Genomic DNA, 22,673 nt, shown 5'->3' with positions numbered 1-22,673 from the left:
CTTCTGTAGTAATATGTTTTCACACATTTCGGAAAAAGCAGTTTTAATAAAAATTATGCAGAGCTAATAGGCGTTCAAACAAAATCCTTTACCAAAAACCTATTTTGCCTAAAAGCTTTATCCAAAGTTTTGTAATTTTACGTACTAATTTTTAAAGATATTTAAATCGTCAGACTACTAAATGGGAGACACTACAATGCAGTCCATCCTTTCAAGCTGTTCAGGCAGTTTTTTATTCCAGCCTACTTGTGGGTGCTGCAGTTAATTGTGATTTCGCAGTCTCGGAAAATCAATTTTTGAACATTTACTAATCGATATTGATCGTCAACTGTTACATGGCGATGCGCCGAAAAATTGGCGTATCAACACACCTCTAGCTAGTACTGACCCAAATATAAAACCATTTTTTTCTCCAATGTTTAAAAGCATGTTTTCATTATGAGTGGGAAACCAAATGTGAATGTAAAATAAACATATAATAAATGTCTGTTGGCATGAAACTCTCAACCCCAAAGATAAGACAACCCTTCTTTTTTAAGACCCTCTCTTTTTCAAAAATAAGTTATATGTAAATTATCAGTGAAAAAACAACTAGTAGAGTGCAGATACAAACCAATAATAAAGTTAGGTTTACATTTATAGCTCCCTCAACTCTGAACATGAGAACATTTTTCAAGACTTTTTTTTCCAAGGACAAAATCTTTTTATTATTAATGGAAAAATAAATGCTAGAGTGCAAGTAAAAAAAAAAACATATAAAGGAAACCCCCTTTTTTTAAACAAACAAAAACAATTCAATGCCATTAACGTGGTCTGCATGTATAAATAAATCTCTTAACAAATATATATCCATCCATTTTTCCACCGCTTATTCCCTTTGGGTTCGCGGGAGGCGCTGGTGCCTATCTCAGCTACAATTGGGCGGAAGGCGGTGTACACCCTGGACAAGTCGCCACCTCATCACAGGACAAATATACAAACCCCGTTTCCATATGAGTTGGGAAATTGTGTTAGACGTAAATACAAATGGAATACAATGATTTGCAAATCATTTTCAGCCCATATTCAGTTGAATATGCTACAAAGACAACATATTTTATGTTCAAACGGATAAACATTTTTTTGGGGGGAAATAATCATTAACTTTAGAATTTTATGCCAGCAACACGTGACAAAGAAGTTGGGAAAGGAGGCAATAAATACTGATAAAGTTGAGGAATGCTCATCTAACACTTTTTTGGAATATCCCACAGGTGTGCAGGCTAATTGGGAACAGGTGGGTGCCATGATTGGGTATAAAAACAGCTTCCCAAAAAATGCTCAGTCTTTCACAAGAAAGGATGGGGCGAGGTACACCCCTTTGTCCACAACTGCGCGAGCAAATAGTCAAACAGTTTAAGAACATTGTTTCTCAAAGTGCGATTGCAAGAAATTTAGGGTTTTCAACATCTACGGTCCATAATATCATCAAAAGGTTCAGAGAATCTGGAGAAATCACTCCACATAAGCGGCATGGCCGGAAACCAACATTGAATGACCGTGACCTTCAATCTCTCAGACGGCACTGTATCAAAAACCGACATCAATCTCTAAAGGATATCACCACATGGGCTCAGGAACCCTTCAGAAAACCACTGTCACTAAATACAGTTCGTCGTTAAATCTGTCACTGCAAGTTAAAGCTCTACTATGCAAAGCGAAAGCCATTTATCAACAACATCTAGAAACGCCGCTGGCTTCTCTGGGCCCGAGATCATCAAAGATGGACTGATGCAAAGTGGAAAAGTGTTTTGTGGTCTGACGAGTCCACATTTCAAATTGTTTTTGGAAATATTCGACATCGTGTCATCCGGACCAAAGGGGAAGCGAACCATCCAGACTGTTATCGACACAAAGTTCAAAAGCCAGCATCTGTGGTGGTATGTGGGTGCATTAGTGCTCAAGGCATGGGTAACTTACACATCTGTGAAGGCACCATTAATTCTGAACGGTACATACAGGTTTTGGAACAACATATGCTGCCATCTAAGCGCCGCCTTTTTCATGGACGCCCCTGCTTATTTCAGCTAGACAATGCCAAGCCACATTAAGCACGTGTTACAATAGCGTGGCTTTGTAAAAAAAAGAGTGCAGGTACTTTACTGGCCCGCCTGCAGTCCAGACCTGTCTCTAATCAAAAATGTGCGGCGCGTTATGAAGCGTAAAATACGACAGTGGAGACCCCGGGACTGTTGAACGACTGAAGTTCTACAGAAGACAAGAATGGGAAAGATAAAGTTTATGAGTTTGAACATCAAATATATTGTCTCTGTAGTGCATTCAATTGAATTTGCAAATCATTGTATTCTGTTTATATTTACATCCAACACAATTTCCCAACTCATATGGAAACGGGGTTTGTATAATGAACAAATATTGACAACTTCTTTCTTTGGCAAATATCATAATTAAAAGATTGCCTGGCGCAGATGCACACACTCACTCGCTTTGAAAAAACTATCTTTGATTGGCTGAATTGTGTCATGTGGGAGGAGTTAAATTACATGGGATGGTCTTATTTCCTGCGTGCCTTACTGCAATGACCAGAAAGGCTGCACATCTTAAAATAAAATTACTGTTAATCTTCCAAAAATTGCATAAGTTAAATTAAAAGGGGATATGCAAATAATGTTAACATGTAGAGGACCCATGCTGGGGGCTTCTAATTGAGCGAGCTGTAAATTTGTAGCCTATAGCAAAGTCTCCCTGCTGGTATGTACAAACACCAAGTCATGTGACAAAAGTCTATCTCCAGGGTAGATTTGAGTTGTTCTCCAGGCGAGTTGCGTTAGGAACTCAGTGGAGAGTCATGTAAACTCTATCTCCTTTATTATGTGAGTGTACTGTATGTGTGTATGTACATAACACAACACAGACACACTTGCAATCATCCTCTTGGGAGATGTGCACTCAAGCCTGACATGATGCACACTGACTGGGGTCACTTTGAGAAGCAACCAGACAAAGCCCCAAAAAACGCTATTGTTGCTGTTATTATTATTATTATTATCATTATCATTATTATTTAAACTTGCAATTACTTCTGTTTTTCCTCAGCGTGTTTCATGTTTTGTATGTGCATGTTTTAGGTCAACGTGACAGTGGACTACATCAGAGCAGCCAGCGGCCCAGGTGAAAGCACCCCAGCCTTCTCAGAACGCACCTGTGCTACCATCACCATAGGTGGCATGTAAGTAACCTTGTTCCTGTTACATGCCACTCGGCATCCCCTATTCCTCAATATCTCAATATGATTTGAAGCTTTATTTCCCTGACTGCCATGTGGGAGAATGTTGTGTGCAATCCTTAAGTAGCAAAGTAACTTTCCAGGTTAATTTAACATTTTCACAGGAAGCAATTACTTCAAGTCCTCAAACACAGTTTTGCCAGATTATCTATTTGGAATTTAATGCCGCAATATAAACGATTCTATTAAGGATATCAAAGCGCTCAGAGGTTTCAATTTAATCAAAACCAGATAAAGGATCGGAATGGACTTCTTTTTCAGAGGAAAAGAAAAATAGCAGCGGAAAGCAACGACACTTTAGAGTTTGCTTGTTATCATGCAGTACAGATTATAAAACATGTTTCCTTTATTTTTTAGTACTAACTAGCCTTGCTCAATTTGCTACTATAGAAAAAAGAATGACCTCTAATTCAGCCCTGTCAACACACACCTGACTTGTTTGCTAGAGAAAAAACTAATTGATGTCAATCAGTACGTCAAACATCAATTTGTAACAAGGGTAACTGGCACTGTAAAACAATACGTGACAGGAGGATAAGTCCTTTCAACACACCTCTAACTCAGCTGATGAAGTAATCCAATCTAACATAGGGATTTCCGACTGTGTGTTAAACATGTTCAATATGCAGGCAAATGACAATTTTTAAACATTAAAAAATATCAATAAAATTACGATCTAAACAAAATGTGTTGCATGCTCGCGTTAGCGGTAGGTGTTCGCTGTTCCTCTTGCCTAAACGCCGCACTGAGGACAGGGAGATGATCAGGAGTAACGAAAACAAGCTCACAAGTTAGCTAATCATCTAGCTAGCTTACCTGATGCTGCCTCCTTTCGCTGTCCGAGCCGAAACGTTTACGGCTCTCCACTTTGCTAATCCAATTTGGATTGTTGCTTTATTTCCCAACTAGTTGTAGTTCTAGAGCGGGGGTGGAAAACTCATTGTGGCTCAAGGACCGCATGGAGAAACATTTATTCCCACGTGGGCCAGACGGGTAAAATCATGGCAAAATATTTTAAAAATACAACTATGACAACTTCAGATTGTTTTCTTTGTTTTACTTTGGCCCAAAAATAATAATAAATAATAAATTAATAATCCTCTTGACAAAACACTTCAAGTTAGTTAAAAATTCAGAGGAAAAAATGCATGCAGTTTGAAAAACCTCATGAAGAACACAATTAACTTTGACTTAATTCTGGTGTATCTACAAAGCAATTAAACTTTAGGTCACAGCGCATCTGGGATCGAACAAAATACAGTATAAAGCATAAATAAAAACTTTTGTATTACCTACCTTATTTTTCTTTTCCACATATTATTCATGTGCTCAATGAACAAACGGTAGAAATTCAAGAGGGTTGAGTTACTCCCTGCCGCCGCTTTCTTCTTCTGCCGTGTATCGATTGAAAAATGAAAGCTTTACAAGGTGTAAACAATTTCAACAAACCAAAAATAAAAACTTAAACGACTGACAGTATTGCAGTAAACACACATTGTTCACTTTCTTTAAATTTGCACAGAAGACAATTTTCTCAGAAATATATCAATGTGCATCGTCTCGTGCTGCATTTAAGGTGGCGTAAGAAATTGTTTATTTTACTCCTGTTTGTTTCTCATTGGGTCGAGTGGGAGGAGTCTCGGCCCCGCTTTACCCTGTACCTGTTACTTGGTATACTTGCTCATCCCACTATAAAGTATTTGCTTGCCAAACAGGATTGCTATTGCAACATCCAGTGGACATATTTAGAACCGCAGTTTCTTTAATTTAAAAATGAATCTCAATTTTACATTTAGCAAACTCATCTCGCAGGCAGGATTGAACCAGTTATCAGGCCCGCGGGCCGCTGGTTTGACACCCCTGTTCTAGAGCATTTATTAGTAACCAGCGAGAAGGTATACTAATATATATGTAAACAGAGGTCTCAGCATTGGAAGTATATTACCCGAGGGGGCATGGCTATAGGATAGAGTTGTTAAATTGGAAATGTTTTCTGAGTTCTTTGCATGCATTTTATGGAATTTTACTTTACATTTTGAATGATAACATAACAATAGGTGGTACATTACATTAGACATGTGTCAAAAATACAGCCAAAAGAATTTGGTACAGTAAATGACAATAGATCTAAAAAAATATAGTGTAGAAATGCACCCAAATAATTTAAAAAAGGTTCTTTCAAGCTTTATGTGGCAGCACTTTGTGCTGATAGAAAATGTTCACTTTTTTCCCTCAATTTTCCTATTTTTTTCTCATATGGAACTCACATCCCTGAAAATGTAGCGGTAGCCTGTATTGTGGAAAAAAGAAAAAACAGGAGATCAAGTCCTGTCAACACATCTCTAAATCTTGATGCATTAACTTAAAGAGTTTGTTTCATAATTGAAACAAAAAATATATATTAATCACTACTTAAAACAGCAAATATTTAATTTCCAATGATAGCGGCAATACAGAACAATAAAAATAAAACAGTCAACACACCTCACAGCGAAGTCAAATTAACACACAATTCTGGTCTTCATTTACGACCTAGTGGTAGCCTGCATTCTGGGGAAAGATGAATGACAGGAGGTGAAGTCCTGTCAGCACACACCTGACTCAAGTGCAATAGTGTGTTTGTTACATGGAGAAATAAAATAATTATTGTAATCAATCAGTGCATAATACAGTATATAAATTATTATTTGCAGATCGAAAAATAATTAACAGGAGGGGGTAATCCTGTCACCACACCTCTAACTCAGAATCCGTAGCTTGAATGGGTTCCTTGGCTCGAATAAAGAGTAAAAATCAGTAAAAAAAATATAAATTTTCTTTCCAATAATATTAAAAAAAGGAATGTCAAGAGGGTATGTCCGGTCAACTCACATCTATTACCCCTGTAATTTTAAAGGGGAACATTATCACAATTTCAGAAGGGTTAAAACCAATAAAAATCAGTTCCCAGTGGCTTATTATATTTTTCGAAGTTTTTTAAAAAATTTTACCCATCACGCAATATCCCGAAAAACTGCTTCAAAGTGCCTGATTTTCACCATCGCTATATCCACCCGTCTATTTTCCTGTGACGTCACTGCGTGATGCCAATACAAACAAACATGGCGGATAGAACAGAAAGATATTGCGAAATTAGCTTGGATTCAGACTCGGATTTCAGCAGTTTAAGCGATTCAACAGATTACGCATGTATTGAAACGGATGGTTGGAGTGTGGAGGCAGATAGCGAAAACGAAATTGAAGAAGAAACTGAAGCTATTGAGCCATATCACGACAGACAACGGCAACGAGGACGAATTCGGCGATCGCCTTCTAACCAACGATTGCATCTTTTGACAACTGGTGCAACTTGAATCCGTCGATTGGTATGTGTTTGCTTGGCATTAAATGTGGGTGGAGGGAAAGGCTGGATGCAAATATAGCTACAAATGAGGCATAATGATGCAATAAAGCTAGCCTAAATAGCATGTTAGCATCGATTAGCTTGCAGTCATGCTGTGCGCAAATATGTCTGATTAGCACGTAAGTCAATGACATCAACAAAACTCACCTTTGTGATTTTGTTGACTTTATCGTTGGAAATGCATCTGCTTTGAGTGTCGCAGGATATCCACACATTCTTGCCATCTCTGTCGTAGCATCGCTATCGTCGGTAGCGATGCTACGACAGAACAGAACAAACGAGGGACTTTCGCATCTTTTGACAACTGATGCAACTTGAATCTGTAGAATGGTATGTGTTTGTTTGGCATTTAATGTGGGTGGAGGGAAACGCTAGATGCAAATATAGCTACAAATGAGGCATAATGATGCAATATGTACATACAGCTAGCCTAAATAGCATGTTAGCATCGATTAGTATGCAGTGACCATTGATATGTCTGATTAGCACACTCCACGTAAGTCAACTTGAATCCGTCTCTGTTCGTGTTGTTACACCCTCCGACAACACACCAACGAGGCATGATGTCTTCAAGGTACGGAAAACAGTCGAAAAAACGGAAAATAACAGAGCTGATTTGACTTGGTGTGTGTAATGTGTTTGAGATAATGGCGGATTGCTTCCTGTTGTGACGTCACGGGTGAAAGGTCATTGTTCCGACCGCGAACAATTGAAAGGCGTTTCAATCGCCAAATTTTCCCTTTTAGAGTTCGGAAATCAGTTTAAAAACTATATGGTCGTTTTTCTGCAACATCAAGGTATAAATTGACGCTTACATAGGTCTGGTGATGATGTTCCCCTTTACCAGTGTCATGGCCGAACCCCAACATATGCAGTGAGGTCGCTAGCTAAGCGTCCTGCGTCCCTGACATATTCTGACATATTCAAATCTGAAATGACGCAGTAAAGTCACTATTCAGAGACGCTCTTTGTTTTGCCCATGAAAAACAACACAACTACTCGCTAGTTACAGCGGATTTAATTTCAACAATTAAAGATGTGAATTTCACACCAAACCTGGTTTCCTCTGTCCGATGCTGTGCTCCATCGTGTTGATGGTGTTTTAACATTTAGGGGACGTGCTGTAATGAAACAGAAAACATACTTTGAATGGCAGTTGCCATTTTGATGTACGCAAACAGCGTCTATGCATAGATGCTGCTTCCGTTGAGATAGTAAGCAGGGAAAGAACGCATAAATGCCACTGCGAAAAAAGATAAAAGCTATTGCTGGGTTTTTTACTTCCACTACTACTGATCAGACTAGCGATACAACCTCAACATCGCCTCTATGCGCTTCTGTTTTCTACTGCACCTGTTGCAAAATAAGGGCTTTGACCTTCTGTATATTCCTCCCCAAAGAAACTAAACTTTTCCTCAGATGAGGCTCATCACATGTATGTTGCTACAAAAATTTTATTTTATTTAGATTTTCTGTCATGCCACTGCAAAAACCTTTCAGATTTTGAATAAGACATTGTATTTGTTGAATTTCAGATATATTTTGAAAATTAATGAATGTCAGTCAATTACAACCATACCAATATCAAGTGTGTTTAAAGCTACAATTTAAGAGAAATAATTACAAACCTGACCGGGATCTTCAGCTCTCGCTGGATCGGTTCGCAGCCGAGTGTGAAGCGACCGGAATGAGAATCAGCACCTCCAAGTCCGAGTCCATGGTTCTCGCCCGGAAAAGGGTGGAATGCCATCTCCGGGTTGGGGAGGAGACCCTGCCCCAAGTGGAGGAGTTCAAGTACCTAGGAGTCTTGTTCACGAGTGAGGGAAGAGTGGATCGTGAGATCGACAGGCGGATCGGTGCGGCGTCTTCAGTAATGCGGACGTTGTAGCGATCCGTTGTGGTGAAGAAGGAGCTGAGCCGGAAGGCAAAGCTCTCAATTTACCGGTCGATCTGCGTTCCCATCCTCACCTATGGTCATGAGCTTTGGGTCATGACCGAAAGGATAAGATCACGGGTACAAGCGGCCGAAATGAGTTTCCTCCGCCGTGTGGCGGGGCTCTCCCTTAGAGATAGGGTGAGAAGCTCTGCCATCCGGGAGGGACTCAAAGTAAAGCCGCTGCTCCTCCACATCGAGAGGAGCCAGATGAGGTGGTTCGGGCATCTGGTCAGGATGCCACCCGAACGCCTCCCTACGGAGGTGTTTAGGGCACGTCCAACCGGTAGGAGGCCACGGGGAAGACCCAGGACACGTTGGGAAGACTATGTCTCCCGGCTGGCCTGGGAACGCCTCGGGATCCCCCGGGAAGAGCTAGACGAAGTGGCTGGGGAGAGGGAAGTCTGGGTTTCCCTGCTTAGGCTGTTGCCCCCGCGACCCGACCTCGGATAAGCGGAAGATGATGGATGGATGGATGGATAATTAAAAACAATTTTTCTTCTTTAAATTGGGCACTTTGCCAGCGAGCCACTCAAATCGCCGCCAGCTGACAATACTACTAAACTGTCATCATTCCTGCAAATGAAAGTGTGTCTGGTTGTTTTCATCCCTCCAGTAACATCGCAGAAGCCCTGGTCAGCAAAGGCCTGGCCACAGTCATCAGGTACCGACAGGACGACGACCAGCGCTCCTCCCACTACGACGAGCTCCTCGCTGCAGAAGCTCGGTGAGAATCCTGAACACTGTCACTAATCTTTCATAAACACGAGTTGAGCGTGAATGTGTGACCTTGACAGTTTGGGGATGTTGACTAGAATTGACTGTCACCTCCAGGGCTTGATTTTTTTTTTCTTTCAAAAAATTTTTTCACGATATTATTTTAGCCATGTGGCACGTCACAATCTATCCTTTTTTGTTTGCCCTGGAGACTTTTTTTTTTTGACACATACGTGCACAAACGCTGGCTGCCAAATCAGAGACTTTCTTTACACCACCGCTATGAATATAATTATATGGAGGTGCAGTAGAGAGATTTAGTAGGAGCTTTATTACCGGGCCATAGATTAAGATCTGGCTATAGGTAGAGCAGATGCAGCTTCCTTTTACTGCACTCTTCCCTCTCCCTCATGCGTCTCTCTTTTTCATTGCACCTTGCTTGTTTCCATTTTTGTCCTTTTTTGGCCTATCTTTTTCCCCCCAGTCTTCGCTCTGGCTTAATCCCTCTTTCCCTGGTGGGGTCTTATTAAAGTTGATTAGAGCTCTCTGTCTTTAGTGATGCTGGTATTTTTAGTGCCTTCAAGGAACCTCCTCCCTCGTGGTGATTATACATGGTATAGTACTGGATAGAAGGCATAGTCGTGGTAAATGGTGGTCCTAATGTTGATGTTGAGGCTTTTTCAAGGTGTCTGCATGTGTTAAACTCTCAAGAAATACCAGTATTTGCATATTTCCTATTTATTAGCTAATCTAATGGCCCTATAAAAGCCCAAATCTGCACTCAAATCTGGCTTCAATGTAATTTTCTGGCAGAAATTTACTTTCTCACGACATCTTGATGAAAGGCAAAAAGTAATTGTTGGCGTGGACAAGAGTCTCTTGCAAGACACAATTGCTGCCAAATCTTGACTCCGTAAGACAGTGGTTTTCAACCTTTTTTCAGTGATTTACCCCCTGTGAACATTTTTTTAATTCAGGTACAACCTAATCAGAGCAAAGCATTTTTGGTTGAAAAAAAGAGATAAAGAAGTTAAATATAGCACTATGTCATCAGTTTCTGATTTATTAAATTGTTTAACAGTGCAAAATATTGCTCATTTGTAGTGGTCTTTCTTGAACTATTTGGAAAAAAAGATATAAAAATAACTAAAAACTTGTTGAAAAATAAACAAGTGATTCAATTATAAATAAAGATTTCCACACATAGAAGTAATCATCAACTTAAAGTCAATGCTTCAGCGTTGAGCAGATATGTGTTTAACAGCGGACAGGGTACTCTCCCCAAATTATACCAAACACTTCCAATTCACAACTACTACTAGCATCACTATGAGCCCGTTGACCTTCTGGAAACTTGTATTGCAGCTCAGCTCGCTCGAAGTTCTGGCTTGAGCTGAAGGCTAATTAGCTTTTAGCGTAACGTTAGTTCATTTTGCTGTGTGTGTGCGTGTGTTTGCGTGCGTGTGCACGTGTTAGGGGCAGCAAAGCCCTGTCTGTCTGTTATTTCACATGAACTACCATGAAGTCCATGGTGTTCAGGGATGAATAGTCTCTCCTATTGCTATTGTACTGTTTTTTTTAGCTATAGTTGTATTAATCATTAGTAATGTAGCAGCCTAGTTTTGAATGGTCCCTGCTATCACATGTTGACAAAAATACAACATTTACATAATAAAAGTCAACTACAGGCTTCCCAAATGCTGTAATAAATCAAGCATGATGAGTTGACTTGAAACTGTTTAATGTAGCACTTTTTATATGTAGAAGAAAGGTTTTGTCATTTTATTTAATCAAAGCAACAATTTGAGGCAATTTAATATGGATTAACATGGGCAGAATTATTATAGTGTTCCCAATGAACACTATAATAAAAGGATAAAGCCATTGTTTACAAATTTGGTAAATGAATAACCAAAAAACGTATATTTTGTTTTCTTACTGTACCGAAAATGAACCGAACCGTGACCTCTAAACCGAAGTACGTACCGAACCAACATTTTTGTGTACCGTTAGACCCCTAGCGATTATACATTTATATTTACATATTTTCACTGTTACTAACGGCCCTCCAAGAGCACCCGTAACTGCGATGTGGCTCTGAATGAAAACGAGTTTGACACCCGTGCCTTAAACTCATGCAGAAAAGGAGAGAGATTTTTCTGTTGAGCCAGGAACAATAGTAAACCTCAATAACATGATTGTTTTCTTCTCCAGGGCCATCAAGAATGGGAAAGGACTGCACAGCAAGAAGGAGTTTCCTATTCACAGAGTGGCAGACATCTCTGGGGTAGGTTCTTTATTTGGCTAACGAAGCCCGAGCAGCGAGCCTTGAAAGTCTGTTATTAACTCCAGCTGTCCGGAGCTGCCAGACTCAATGATAGGGTGGCGTGCATCCGCCAGCACACAGTGTTACCGCCGTAATGTACACTGATAAGGACTATAAATGCTAGCTCGCTAATGGATCGTTCTAGCGTGTCAGATACAGATGTTGCTGCCGCACAAGAGGGCTAAACGAGAGCTCTGCTTCAGAATTTATTAGCTTAAAACTTGTGCAAAGCCTGTAACTTTGTGATGAAAAATTCAGGAGTTATGAGAGTGCCACTGTGCGTCTACACGTGTCGACCAGGTGTCCCTCTTATACATTTTAATGAGCTACATAAAAGGTGGCGCTGAAAGAATCCTAATTGAACTTTAGAAACATTAGCGCCTCATTGTCTCTGTCACTTCAGCTCTCTAGTACGTCGTACGGGCAGCCACTCCAGAGACATTTGGAATAAGTTAGTCAAGGATCTCAGTTTTGGCTTTGAAGGGGACAAGCAGTAGAAAATGGATGGATGGATGATCAAATGCACACATGCTTTGTTAGTGCCATATACTTTCGATGTTTCTTAAACTGGCTTACATTATTACATTGTCCTTAATCTATCTGTTCTATTATTGTACTACTCATATTGATGTGTTAAAAGTTGTTTTTTTACTTTACCGTAATTTTGTTTTTTCTCAGTTTTAGAAAAAAAAGTACATTGTTGAGGAGCAGTTTGCTTTGTGCTCGACTCTAACAGTATAAAATGTACCATACTATCCATCCATCCATTTCCTACCGCTTATTCCCTTTTTGGGGTGGCGGGGGGCACTGGCGCCTATCTCAGCTACAATTGGGCGGAAGGCGGGGTACACCCTGGACAAGTTGCCACCTCATCGCAGGGCCAACACAGATAGACAACATTCACACTCACATTCACACACTAGGGCCAATTTAGTGTTGCCAATCAACCTATCCCCAGGTGCATGTCTTTGGAAGTGGGAGGAAGCCGGAGTACCCGGAGGGAACCCACGCATTCACGGGGAGAACATGCAAACTCCACACAGAAAGATCCCGAGCCTGGATTTGAACCCAGGACTCCAGGACCTTCGATTTGTGAGGCAGACGCACTAACCCCTCTCCCACCGTGAAGCCCTGTACCAGACTAGTCAGTTGCAATATTATATTAGAGTCTCTGTGTTCTTAATAATCGGTAAAATATATTTTCCTAACTGCCCCTGTTTGGATTATGGTTGATAAATGTGGTGTACCATATTTGATATCATATTGTCATACAATAAATCAAATATGTTATTGACTACACATTTTGTTTGGGCTAATGAGAGCAGACATACTTACATGTTAGCAAAGGCAGGTAGTTCAAAGATAATTTAATGGACTACTGCAGATGGTAACATATTGCTGACAGTGCAGAAGGGTGTTGTGGGAGGGTGGGTAATGTTATACTTAATCCCCCTCCCGACTGAACCACGTTTTATGTGCCACAACGGCTTGGGAGTAATTGCAGGTGCATCTTCTCAATAATTAATTTGCTTTAATAATGGAGGACAAAAGCAATATAGTGTTAGTTCCTGCTGGAGGTTAGATACTAGCATGCATATGTCTCGAGGGACATTGGACACTTTCCAATAAAGTACATGTTGTCCAGGATGGCTGCCAGTAGACGCAGGTAGGCTAGTGTAATGAGCATCCTGATAAAAGGACAGAAATAGCGCCTTGTCTTCTCACGCACACGCTCGCACACACACACAGCTGCACAAGCCTATACGTCACCCAGAAAGAGAGAGAGATATTATGTACATCAAGTGGGAGGGGTCCATGAATAGAGCGAGGATGCTTTGCAAACATGAAAGGTGGGAGATGAGCAGAAGTGGGAGGAGAGTGGATAAAGCACTTGACTCACCTCGTACCTCCTAAAGGTTGCATAATGATCTCTTCCACCACCACTGTGCCCGTTCCTCCTTCTCATCCTCAACCAAGTTAGGCAGCGCTCACACCCACGCACTCTGTTGGTGTGAACAAGAGTGTTTAGATCTCTTGTCTCCCACTCCAAGCGGCTGCTTTGGGCTTGGAGTGGGTGGAGTTCAGGCGGGGGCCTCTCATGGCTTAGGCTGCTCGTAGCTTCTTTGCTGCTCTTACAACAACAGCGGTACGGTTTGGAACACTTCCGGATTTGGGGCAATTTTCTGTTGGCCAATCAACAGGCTGCAATGTGCCGCGCTCCGCTCCTTGCAGGGTTTCCGCAAAAAGCATTGAGTCATTAAAGTTGAAGTTAAAAAGTTAAAGTTCCAATGATTATCTCACACACACTAGGTCTCCCGTCCAAAGGCAAAACCTAGTAACTCACTAAGCATTTAAGTCTCACCTTAAAACTCATTTGTATACTCTAGCCTTTAAATAGACTCCCTTTTTAGACCAGTTGATCTGCCGTTTCTTTCCTTTTTCTTCTATGTCCCACTCTCCCTTGTGGAGGGGGTCCGGTCCGATCCGGTGGCCATGTACTGCTTGCCTGTGTATCGGCTGGGGACATCTCTGCGATGCTGATCCGCCTCCGCTTGGGATGGTTTCCTGCTGGCTCCGCTGTGAACGGGACTCTCGCTGCTGTGTTGGATCCGCTTTGGACTGGACTCTCGCGACTGTGTTGGATCCATTGTGGATTGAACTTTCACAGTATCATGTTAGACCCGCTCGACATCCATTGCTTTCCTCCTCTCCAAGGTTCTCATAGTCATCATTGTCACCGACGTCCCACTGGGTCATTATTGTCACCGATGTCCCACTGGGTGTGAGTTTTCCTTGCGTGGGCCTACCGAGGATGTCGTGGTGGTTTGTGCAGCCCTTTGAGACACTAGTGATTTAGGGCTATATAAGTAAACATTGATTGATTGATTGATTGATTTTGAGGAAACAAAGGAAAAACAATCTATCTTGATGCTGTCTTACAAAGATCTACAAAGTCATCAAACGTATAGATGTTTTCTTCAGCTTTCATTTTCTTGCCGATTGAGCCATGGATTGAATCTGCTCTCATGAACGTGTGCCCTTTCTCCAGATATTTTATCACAATCTCGGGCGGGCCCCATTCTGCGTTTGCACATTGGGCAAGAGGCGTGTACAGCGTCCAGTTTTTATTTTGACCTCCACAGTTATCTGCCCAAAAGAGTACGCAAGGGGAAGAATCAAGAACAATACATTTAATGAAGGTGCTTGCAACGTCCTGGGCCAATCTTCCAAATATCCCCTCGTGCCATAATATCACATAATCAGGTTGACCGTCGGCCCCCATTCGTGCAAATGTCTCATTAAAGACAATGAGGCGACTGACAAAGAAGCTCCGATTGGTCCCCTGAGATACTAGGTTTTTCTGTTGTATCTATGCAGTTATGAGGTAGTTGCTAGGTCCTGCCATGCGCGTAACAGCTTACTTACGGAACAAATTACAATATCGCATACACTAATGTAAAGCATATCACCTAGGAACTCCAAAATTATTATCAGCTCAGTTTTGACCAACATTTAGTTACTGGGTTTTGCCTTTGGACGGGAGAGGTGTGGTGAGATTATCCTCTGGATTTGACCCATCGCCCTTACCCCCTATGAGGTGAGGGGAGCAGTGAGCAGCTACAGTGGCCGCGCCCGGGAATCATTTTTGGGGATTTAACCCCCAATTCCAACCCTTGATGCTGAGTGCCAAGCAGGGAGGTAATGGGTCCCATTTTTATAGTCTTTGGTATAACTTCGCCGAGGTTTGAACTCCCAACCTACTGATCTCAGGGCGGACATTCTAACCAATAGTATTAGACTATTGATGGTAAAAGTGACTCGTTGAGTGTGTGGCACAGAAGACTATGTCTCCTGGCTGGCCAGGGAACGCCTCGGGATCCCCCGGAAGAGCTGGACGAAGTGGCTGGGGAGAGGAAAGTCTTGGCTTCCATGCTTAGGCTGCTGCCCCCGCGACCCGACCTCGGATAAGCAGAAGAAGATGGATAGGTGGATGGTACAGAGTGATGATTGTCAGGCAGAACCTTTTTAAATGGCTACTGTCTACAGCCGGTGCACAAAGTCAGAACACCGGATGTTTGGAAGTCTACATCCTGTGTAAGTACTTATACTGTGTAGAAAGTGATAAAGTTAATGCATTTAAAAAAAAAAAAAATAGGAAACTGAAAATTTCAGCATAAGTGGCTGGTTAACTTTTCAAAACCTGGTTAAATTCCGTCTATTGTGAGCCCAGTGCAGCGTTCTTTAGCATGTGCAAAAAGACCTCCAATATTTGCTCAATGGGCATCAACGTGGTGCAATCCAACATGCAACTAGCTAATCACAAGTCAGCATTTAAAGGCAGGCAGCAGTTAACGGTGCCAAATTTCTTTGAACCTTCTTTTGCTGTCGCCACTAAAACTGTCAGCTGCTGCTGTCACTACAGAAAAATAAATAAATAAAAACGAAATTCTCAGATGAAACCGTTACTAGATAGTAACATTTACTGTAAAATGTTCAACTATTTACGATGAGTATTTTGACTGTACAATAAACGTGCGGTAGAACAGGGGTCGGCAACCCCAAATGCTGAAAGAGCCGTATTGGACCAGAAATACAAAAAAATTGTCCGTCTGGAGCCACAAAAAATTAAATGCCTAATGAAGGCAACTCATGATGTTGAAATGTAATAATTATTCTACACGTTTTTGCAATGGTTCGTAATGGGCAGTGCTCGACACACTGAGGACTGTTGATTCTATTGGGTCAAGGTAAAGTTGCAAAGGGTACCACAATGTATCATCAATGACAGATTTAAGGAGTCGTAACTGCAGTGTTGCATTTTGTTATCCTTCTGTTGGGACAGCAGTCACCAAAGTACTGTAGTTAAGGGGTATAGCTAGACACAACGCAGTCGTTAATTGGTTGTTGATAAAGCTGATGTTTGTACAAAAAACGTCCAATTATTTATATTCGAATATCGATTAGTCATTATGTTACCCTCTGCAACTTTCCCTTCACCAATCACTAGGCTGCATTGTGCCTAACTCCGCCTCTTAATGATCATCTTCGGTCTGTCATTTTGGTCTCCTTGATAACGTTAGACAACTTTCTTTTGTCCAATTGAATTACTTTTTTTTTTTTTGGCGACATCCGCCAAATCTACTTCAGCTACTTTTGATGACTTCATTAATCAATGGATCGCTATGTGTCAGGTTGTGCCTCTCTGTCATCCATCCATCCATTTTCTACCGCTTATTCCCTTTGGGGTCGCGGGGGGCGCTGGTGCCTATCTCAGTTACAATACGGCAGAAGGCGGTCAGTCCTTCTCAAATAGTGGGGAGGGCCCCCCAAGGGAGGCGTGGTGTGATGCCAGGGGGGCCCTAGGTTAGCTTCTTTATACCTTCTTCTGGTTTTTTATCCCAACTAACTCTACTAGTATATGACAAAGCTTATATATCACTTTGCTTCACTGTAACTACAGTGGGGGACAAGGAAAGACCGATGTGTTGTTTCCTTCAATCTTAATAAGCATACGATGTTATGCAGAGGTAGAGTTATAATAATTTTCTTGACAAATTACCGTATACTACTTATAATCACGTTGGAGAGTGTGGGGGCGCAAAATATTTCCTTCCTGGGGGGAGGGCGTAACAGAAAATAATTGAGAAGCACTGCTTGTGTGTGAATGTGAGTGTGAATGTTGTCTGTCTGTGTTGGCCCTGCGATGAAGTGGCGACTTATCCAGGATGTACCCCGCCTACCGCCCGAATGCAGCTGGGATAGGCACCAGCACCCCCTGCCTCCCCATAAGGGACAAGCGGTAGAAAATGGAGGGATCGGTGCTTTAGGTGTCAGGCTCCACCCTTATGTGCCTTTGATCTGTTTTTTTTCCATTACCCTTTACAACTTCAGAACACTTTCTTTTGACAAATCAACAGACTAAGTGGGGCTTTAAGGACGCTTGACCTATTTTTGTACTCTCCACATATTTTGACAGCTACATTTTGATGAATAGATGGACTGTAAATCCTGTTGATGTTGAGCACAAGGGTGCCAAAAAGTGGGACAGATCAGTATACCATACTATGTGGTTGACGCTACTCAAATCGGTTGTGTCATAATGCAACAAAGACATATTATGATTCAACCGGCGCCCGCTCAGCATGAAAGAGAATGTTTTTGTTTTTGTTGGTTTGGACCTTCCTTGCTTGAACTGAAAGCCTTTGCTCCCACTCCCTTGGCTACTCCATACACACAAAAGCAGAGTCCATGGGGCAGTGACTCACTGGTGTGTTGTGCTTACATGCTTATTGCCTGGAGTAGACACGCATTAAATTATTTTTTCCAATCTTTCCTTCTGCAACTATCCCCCCCCAAACCTCTGCGTGTAATTCTGGCCAGTGAGTCATTCTTGCAGACTGAGATAGAGGTAGGATTGGGATTGCGGTTGGTAGCAGTGGTTTGTGGGTAAATACTTTTGACCGCATGAGCTTCCAGACGTGTCGCTGAGAAGTCGACTTCATTAGGCCTGACTAAGATTTAAAGATGTCTGGGCTGTGATCAAGCATGCACATTTCTGTTGCCACAAGCTATCTTGTCTCTTTTGGCTGCTCTTGATGCCACCCACTATGATCTCTCTGATTGATAAATAAATAACCAGCATCCTCTGCAGTGGACATTTGTGTTTTACATACCAGGGCTACTTTTTCCAGAATTGATATCTCTGACAAAAGAAGAACATAAAAACAACAAACTCCACTGCACAGGAGTCATAATTAAAGGAGTACCGAATCCCAATACGACTTAACTTTCAAAACTATACAAATATTGAAGCCTTGAAGCTTGGATTATATTTTGTTTCAATTCTTAGCAGAAATACTACATGTGTTATTTTGTAGTGTGGAATGTCAGAAGGTTTGATCAAGGGAAATTAGTCAAGCAGAGAACAATGGGAGGTATGAAAAACACACAAACCCGCCCGATCTTCGGGCTTCCGCGACCGGCACGGAGAGGTCCATGCGCCGCACTTTCCCCGATGCGGTACCACCCGCGATTTTTCCACCTCGTCGGTTTCCGCGGCAACGCACGCGCGGCGTCCGGCTGCCGTTGTGATTTCTCGTACCCGCCCTTGCCCTGGCCTGCAAATTAGCCATGAGCTCGGTGTGCCGCGTCCCCGTAGGCTGCGCCCACCGATTGGCGATGTAGCACGCCTCGCAGCAAAAAGTTTGATCAAGGGAAATTAGTCAAACAGAGAACAATGGTAGGTATGAAAAACACCAACCTATTCATCATTAACGTCTGAAATGGACTTATACTGTCTTTAAATTGAAGTGTAGTGGCAATTGTTTTTGGTAACACCCATTGGCCATAATAATTCCATCCATCCATCCATCCATCTCCTTACGCTTGTCCGACGTCGGGTCGCGGGGGCAGCAGCCTAAGCAAGGAAGCCTAGACTTCCTTCTCCCCGAGCTACTTCGTCCAGCCCTTTCCAGGGGATCTTGTGGCGTTCCAAGGCCAGCCGGGAGACATAGTCTTCCCAACGTGTCCTGGGTCTCCCCCGTGGCCTCCTACTGGTTGGACGTGCTTGACACACCTCCCTATGGAGGCGTTTGGGTGGCATCCCCAAACCACCTCATCTGGCTCCTCTCAATGTAGAGAAGCAGCGGTTTTAGTTTCAAACTCCTTTTGGATGGCAGAGCTTCTCACCCTATGTCTTAGGGGGAGCCCCGCCACCCCACGGAGGAAACTAATTTTGGCCGCTTGTACCCGTGATCTTGTCCTTTCGGTCATAATAATTAATAAAGTTAAACACAGGCCAAATAAATTGGATAATGTGGATACATTTGTTGCTGGATATTTTCTATTACGCTTCTGCTTTTGAGACTTTGTATGTATAAGTTATATGCAACTATAATTATTTGATACTTGTCTATATCGACAAATGTGCTGTTTTGGGCTGCAATATTGTTCAATTTAGGGCATTCATTACATGTCTAGCCTTTGTGCTAAGCTGTTGTAGTGGCCTATAGTCTACCATTTTTACCTTTTGTAAATGACTTGACTAAAATAGAAGAAACGACCAACCTTGTGTGCTTATTCGAGAACATTTAGATGTTAACTGGCTGTCCAGCTTTGAACAAATAAACCTGCTGCAGTACTGCTCGCATAATAGATATCGGATATTTTACATGCAAGTTGATGTAATTCCATTCTTAACTTTTGCTGAAATCGGAGTGACATCAATATCATATCGTAACACACCTCCTTATAGTATTAATGGTACACAAACTCTGTTTATTGTGCAGCTGTAAAATGCCGTTTGTCTTTTGCGACCTTCAGGAGACGCAGAAAGCCAAGCAGTTCCTGCCCTTCCTGCAGAGGGCTGGACGTTCAGAAGCTATCGTCGAGTACATCTTCAGCGGCTCCCGCCTCAAGCTTTATATGCCCAAAGAGACCTGCCTCATCACCTTCCTGCTCGCCGGTAAGTCAAGCAGTCAGTCCCTCTGTGGTTGCGCAGTCCAATACAATGCTACTGCTGCATTATAACTTGAGATTTCATGGGATAAAAGTATGGATAGAAAAAGGTCATTTCAAATGTAGCCAATTAGAGAGTGTGCGGACTGGCTGTAAAGTTCCATCTTTTGACCTTTAGCAGTCTTCCAGGTGCAAACAGACGCGTCCAGTCTGAACACCCACCTAGCATGTTAGGAAGCAGCAGTAAGATACTGATAGTGTGAATTATAGACAGACAGCAGATCCAGTCACCGACTCTTTGTCAACTCCTGTGCTGTGTTGCCACTTTGCAGTTGCAATTAAAACAGCGCAACCCTATCTTTGGCAGCTCATGGTGATTTGCTTGTCCTTCCGGATCACTGTCCCGCTGGCTTTTTGACTTTTTAAAACTGTCGCTGCTGATGATGCTTTATTGCTGTTGCAATAAACGTTTAATTTCAGTCCGTTTCACTTCCACTTGAATCAGACAAACATTGCCATTCGGCCTAATTATGCATGGCTGTGTCGTGGATGTATTAATTACTTTTGTAATTTGCTTCTGATTGTCTTTTCTATCCACTGATAGTTTTTTAATTACATTTTCTGCTACAAGATGAAATGGCAAGACCCTCGCCAATAAGGAATCTGCATAATGGATCGTTTAAAATCTTCTAATAAGACTTCGTAACACACACGCTCGCACACTGACACATTTTTTGTTCAAGCAAAGGTTAGTCACCCTGGGAAGAAGAAATTAATTTTCAATAATTCATGTATTGTCTTAAATAAACATGTTAGACAGGATTATAGCAGTGAGTGATACAAATAATTCTCCTACCTCATTGTTTTCATACCTTCTAAACCAAACACTTGTGATCAATACTCTTGTGTAAACTAATACTTTTGTGAATCCTTATTTGTTCAAAAATAGCCATTTTCCTTGTTTATTACTGAGTCTACCATGATTAGAACACACACGCGTTTGTTTCCGGGAGTAGAAACACACAGTTGTCAGAAGTCTGTTGCTTTGGAAACGGAAATAAATCCGCTAAGGAAAAAATGTTCCGGAAATGCTTGAAACGACCAAAAATACTGTAATTATTGTAGGTATTATAAATGTGTCTGTTACCACAATATATATATATATATATATATATATATATATATATATATATATATATATATATATATATATATATATATATATATATATATATATATACACATTCTTGGTATGTATAGAACACACTATTGGAGGGTTATGAAGTTGTTTTAGAGGTCTGTGAAGGCTACAATGGCGACTCCCTTTTGCTGCATCTTGCAAGCGTTTTTTATGAACTTTAGATTTGAAAAAAAAAAAAATAGACGTCTGTTCTCATCTCTCATGATTGTGACAATGGGCAAAATTCCAGAAATAACTGCAGTTCGCCTTTATTACCTTGACAATATTGTAGCCTGAGCTCTTGATATTGTTACATGCCTAGTAAGACTGGAGGCTGATCACTACCAAAACTAGACTGCAGAAAAATGGGTGGTAGAAATATGCTGCATCCGTCAAACAAACACATGCTATTATTGATATTCTAATTAAAAACAAACAAACTGAAGGCTTGCAGCGATAGTGAGTCAGTTTTCTATTTTGTTTGTTGTGCTCAATGTTTTGCTTTTATCTGTTTTATCCACCAATAGCATTAAATTACTAGGTACTCTAAAATGCACTTCTCTTAAAAACTGGACAGGAACTTTTTTAAGGTTAAGTATCATCCTCAGCCTAAGTAAAAGAAAATGCTCATACATTAGTCATACTTTTCATTTGCTGTTTTCTTTCACTGGGCTAAATATTTATTTCCTTTACAATGCCGTGGAGGGTATTTGACGACAAACTGCTGGCGGTAGCGACGCCACAGATGGAAATGAAACTGAGCTATTAGTGATTAGCGGTGATTCATTTTGAAGCTAATCTGCCTCCCTTCTCTCTGTTCTCGATACTCATTTACCACCAAGCCCACTCTTTGACAAAACATGCAACACCTTCCCACCCTCGCTGAGACACCTCAAAAGCATCTGTAAGATGAAGCTGTCGTGACTTCAAAGAGCGGGAGGTTAGGTTTCGAAGTTGAAGGGAACTTCCAAAGCACTTCGCTCGTCTTCCTTCTCCTGCTTCTGTGTGTTGAAAAAAAATTCTGAGATAGACCACTACTGCGCAGGGAGGGGTCTAGAGACTGTAGCAGGAGCTGATGAAAGGACGAGGTGAAGTAAGACAGGACACGGAAGGGGAAATATAGCCGTTACAAGAAGCTTAACTGACGTGGAGTAAAAAGGCGCTGGATGGAGCTGTTCGGATCTCCCCTTTGAAAGAGCAAAGTTCTCTCAGGTTCTAATGGCTTGTCTGAATAAGGCGAGGGGACTAGAATTGAAGTTAAACAATTTATTCTACAAATTAATTAAGTGCAAACATTAGCAATTCCAGCTCTGGAGAGAAGACCGAACTTACAAAGTCCAGTATTTTCTCTCTTAACTCCAAGCTCTGCAT

General features: G+C 41.6%; 1 protein-coding gene across 1 annotated transcript in view; it reads left to right on the top strand.

The window, feature by feature from the left end:
• snd1 (staphylococcal nuclease and tudor domain containing 1) overlaps positions 1-22,673 on the top strand; it is a 315,742-nt gene that overhangs the window by 74,514 nt on the left and 218,555 nt on the right. The window contains exons 12-15 of the mRNA XM_061912195.1: positions 3,129-3,229; positions 9,239-9,349; positions 11,554-11,626; positions 19,988-20,129. Coding sequence (XP_061768179.1) covers positions 3,129-3,229; positions 9,239-9,349; positions 11,554-11,626; positions 19,988-20,129 — 427 coding nt within the window. The remainder of the gene's footprint in view (positions 1-3,128; positions 3,230-9,238; positions 9,350-11,553; positions 11,627-19,987; positions 20,130-22,673) is intronic.

This window comes from Nerophis ophidion, linkage group LG10 (assembly GCF_033978795.1).
Source record: "Nerophis ophidion isolate RoL-2023_Sa linkage group LG10, RoL_Noph_v1.0, whole genome shotgun sequence".
Classification (NCBI taxonomy): Eukaryota; Metazoa; Chordata; class Actinopteri; order Syngnathiformes; family Syngnathidae; genus Nerophis; species Nerophis ophidion.
This window is presented reverse-complemented; position numbering and strand designations above follow the sequence as displayed.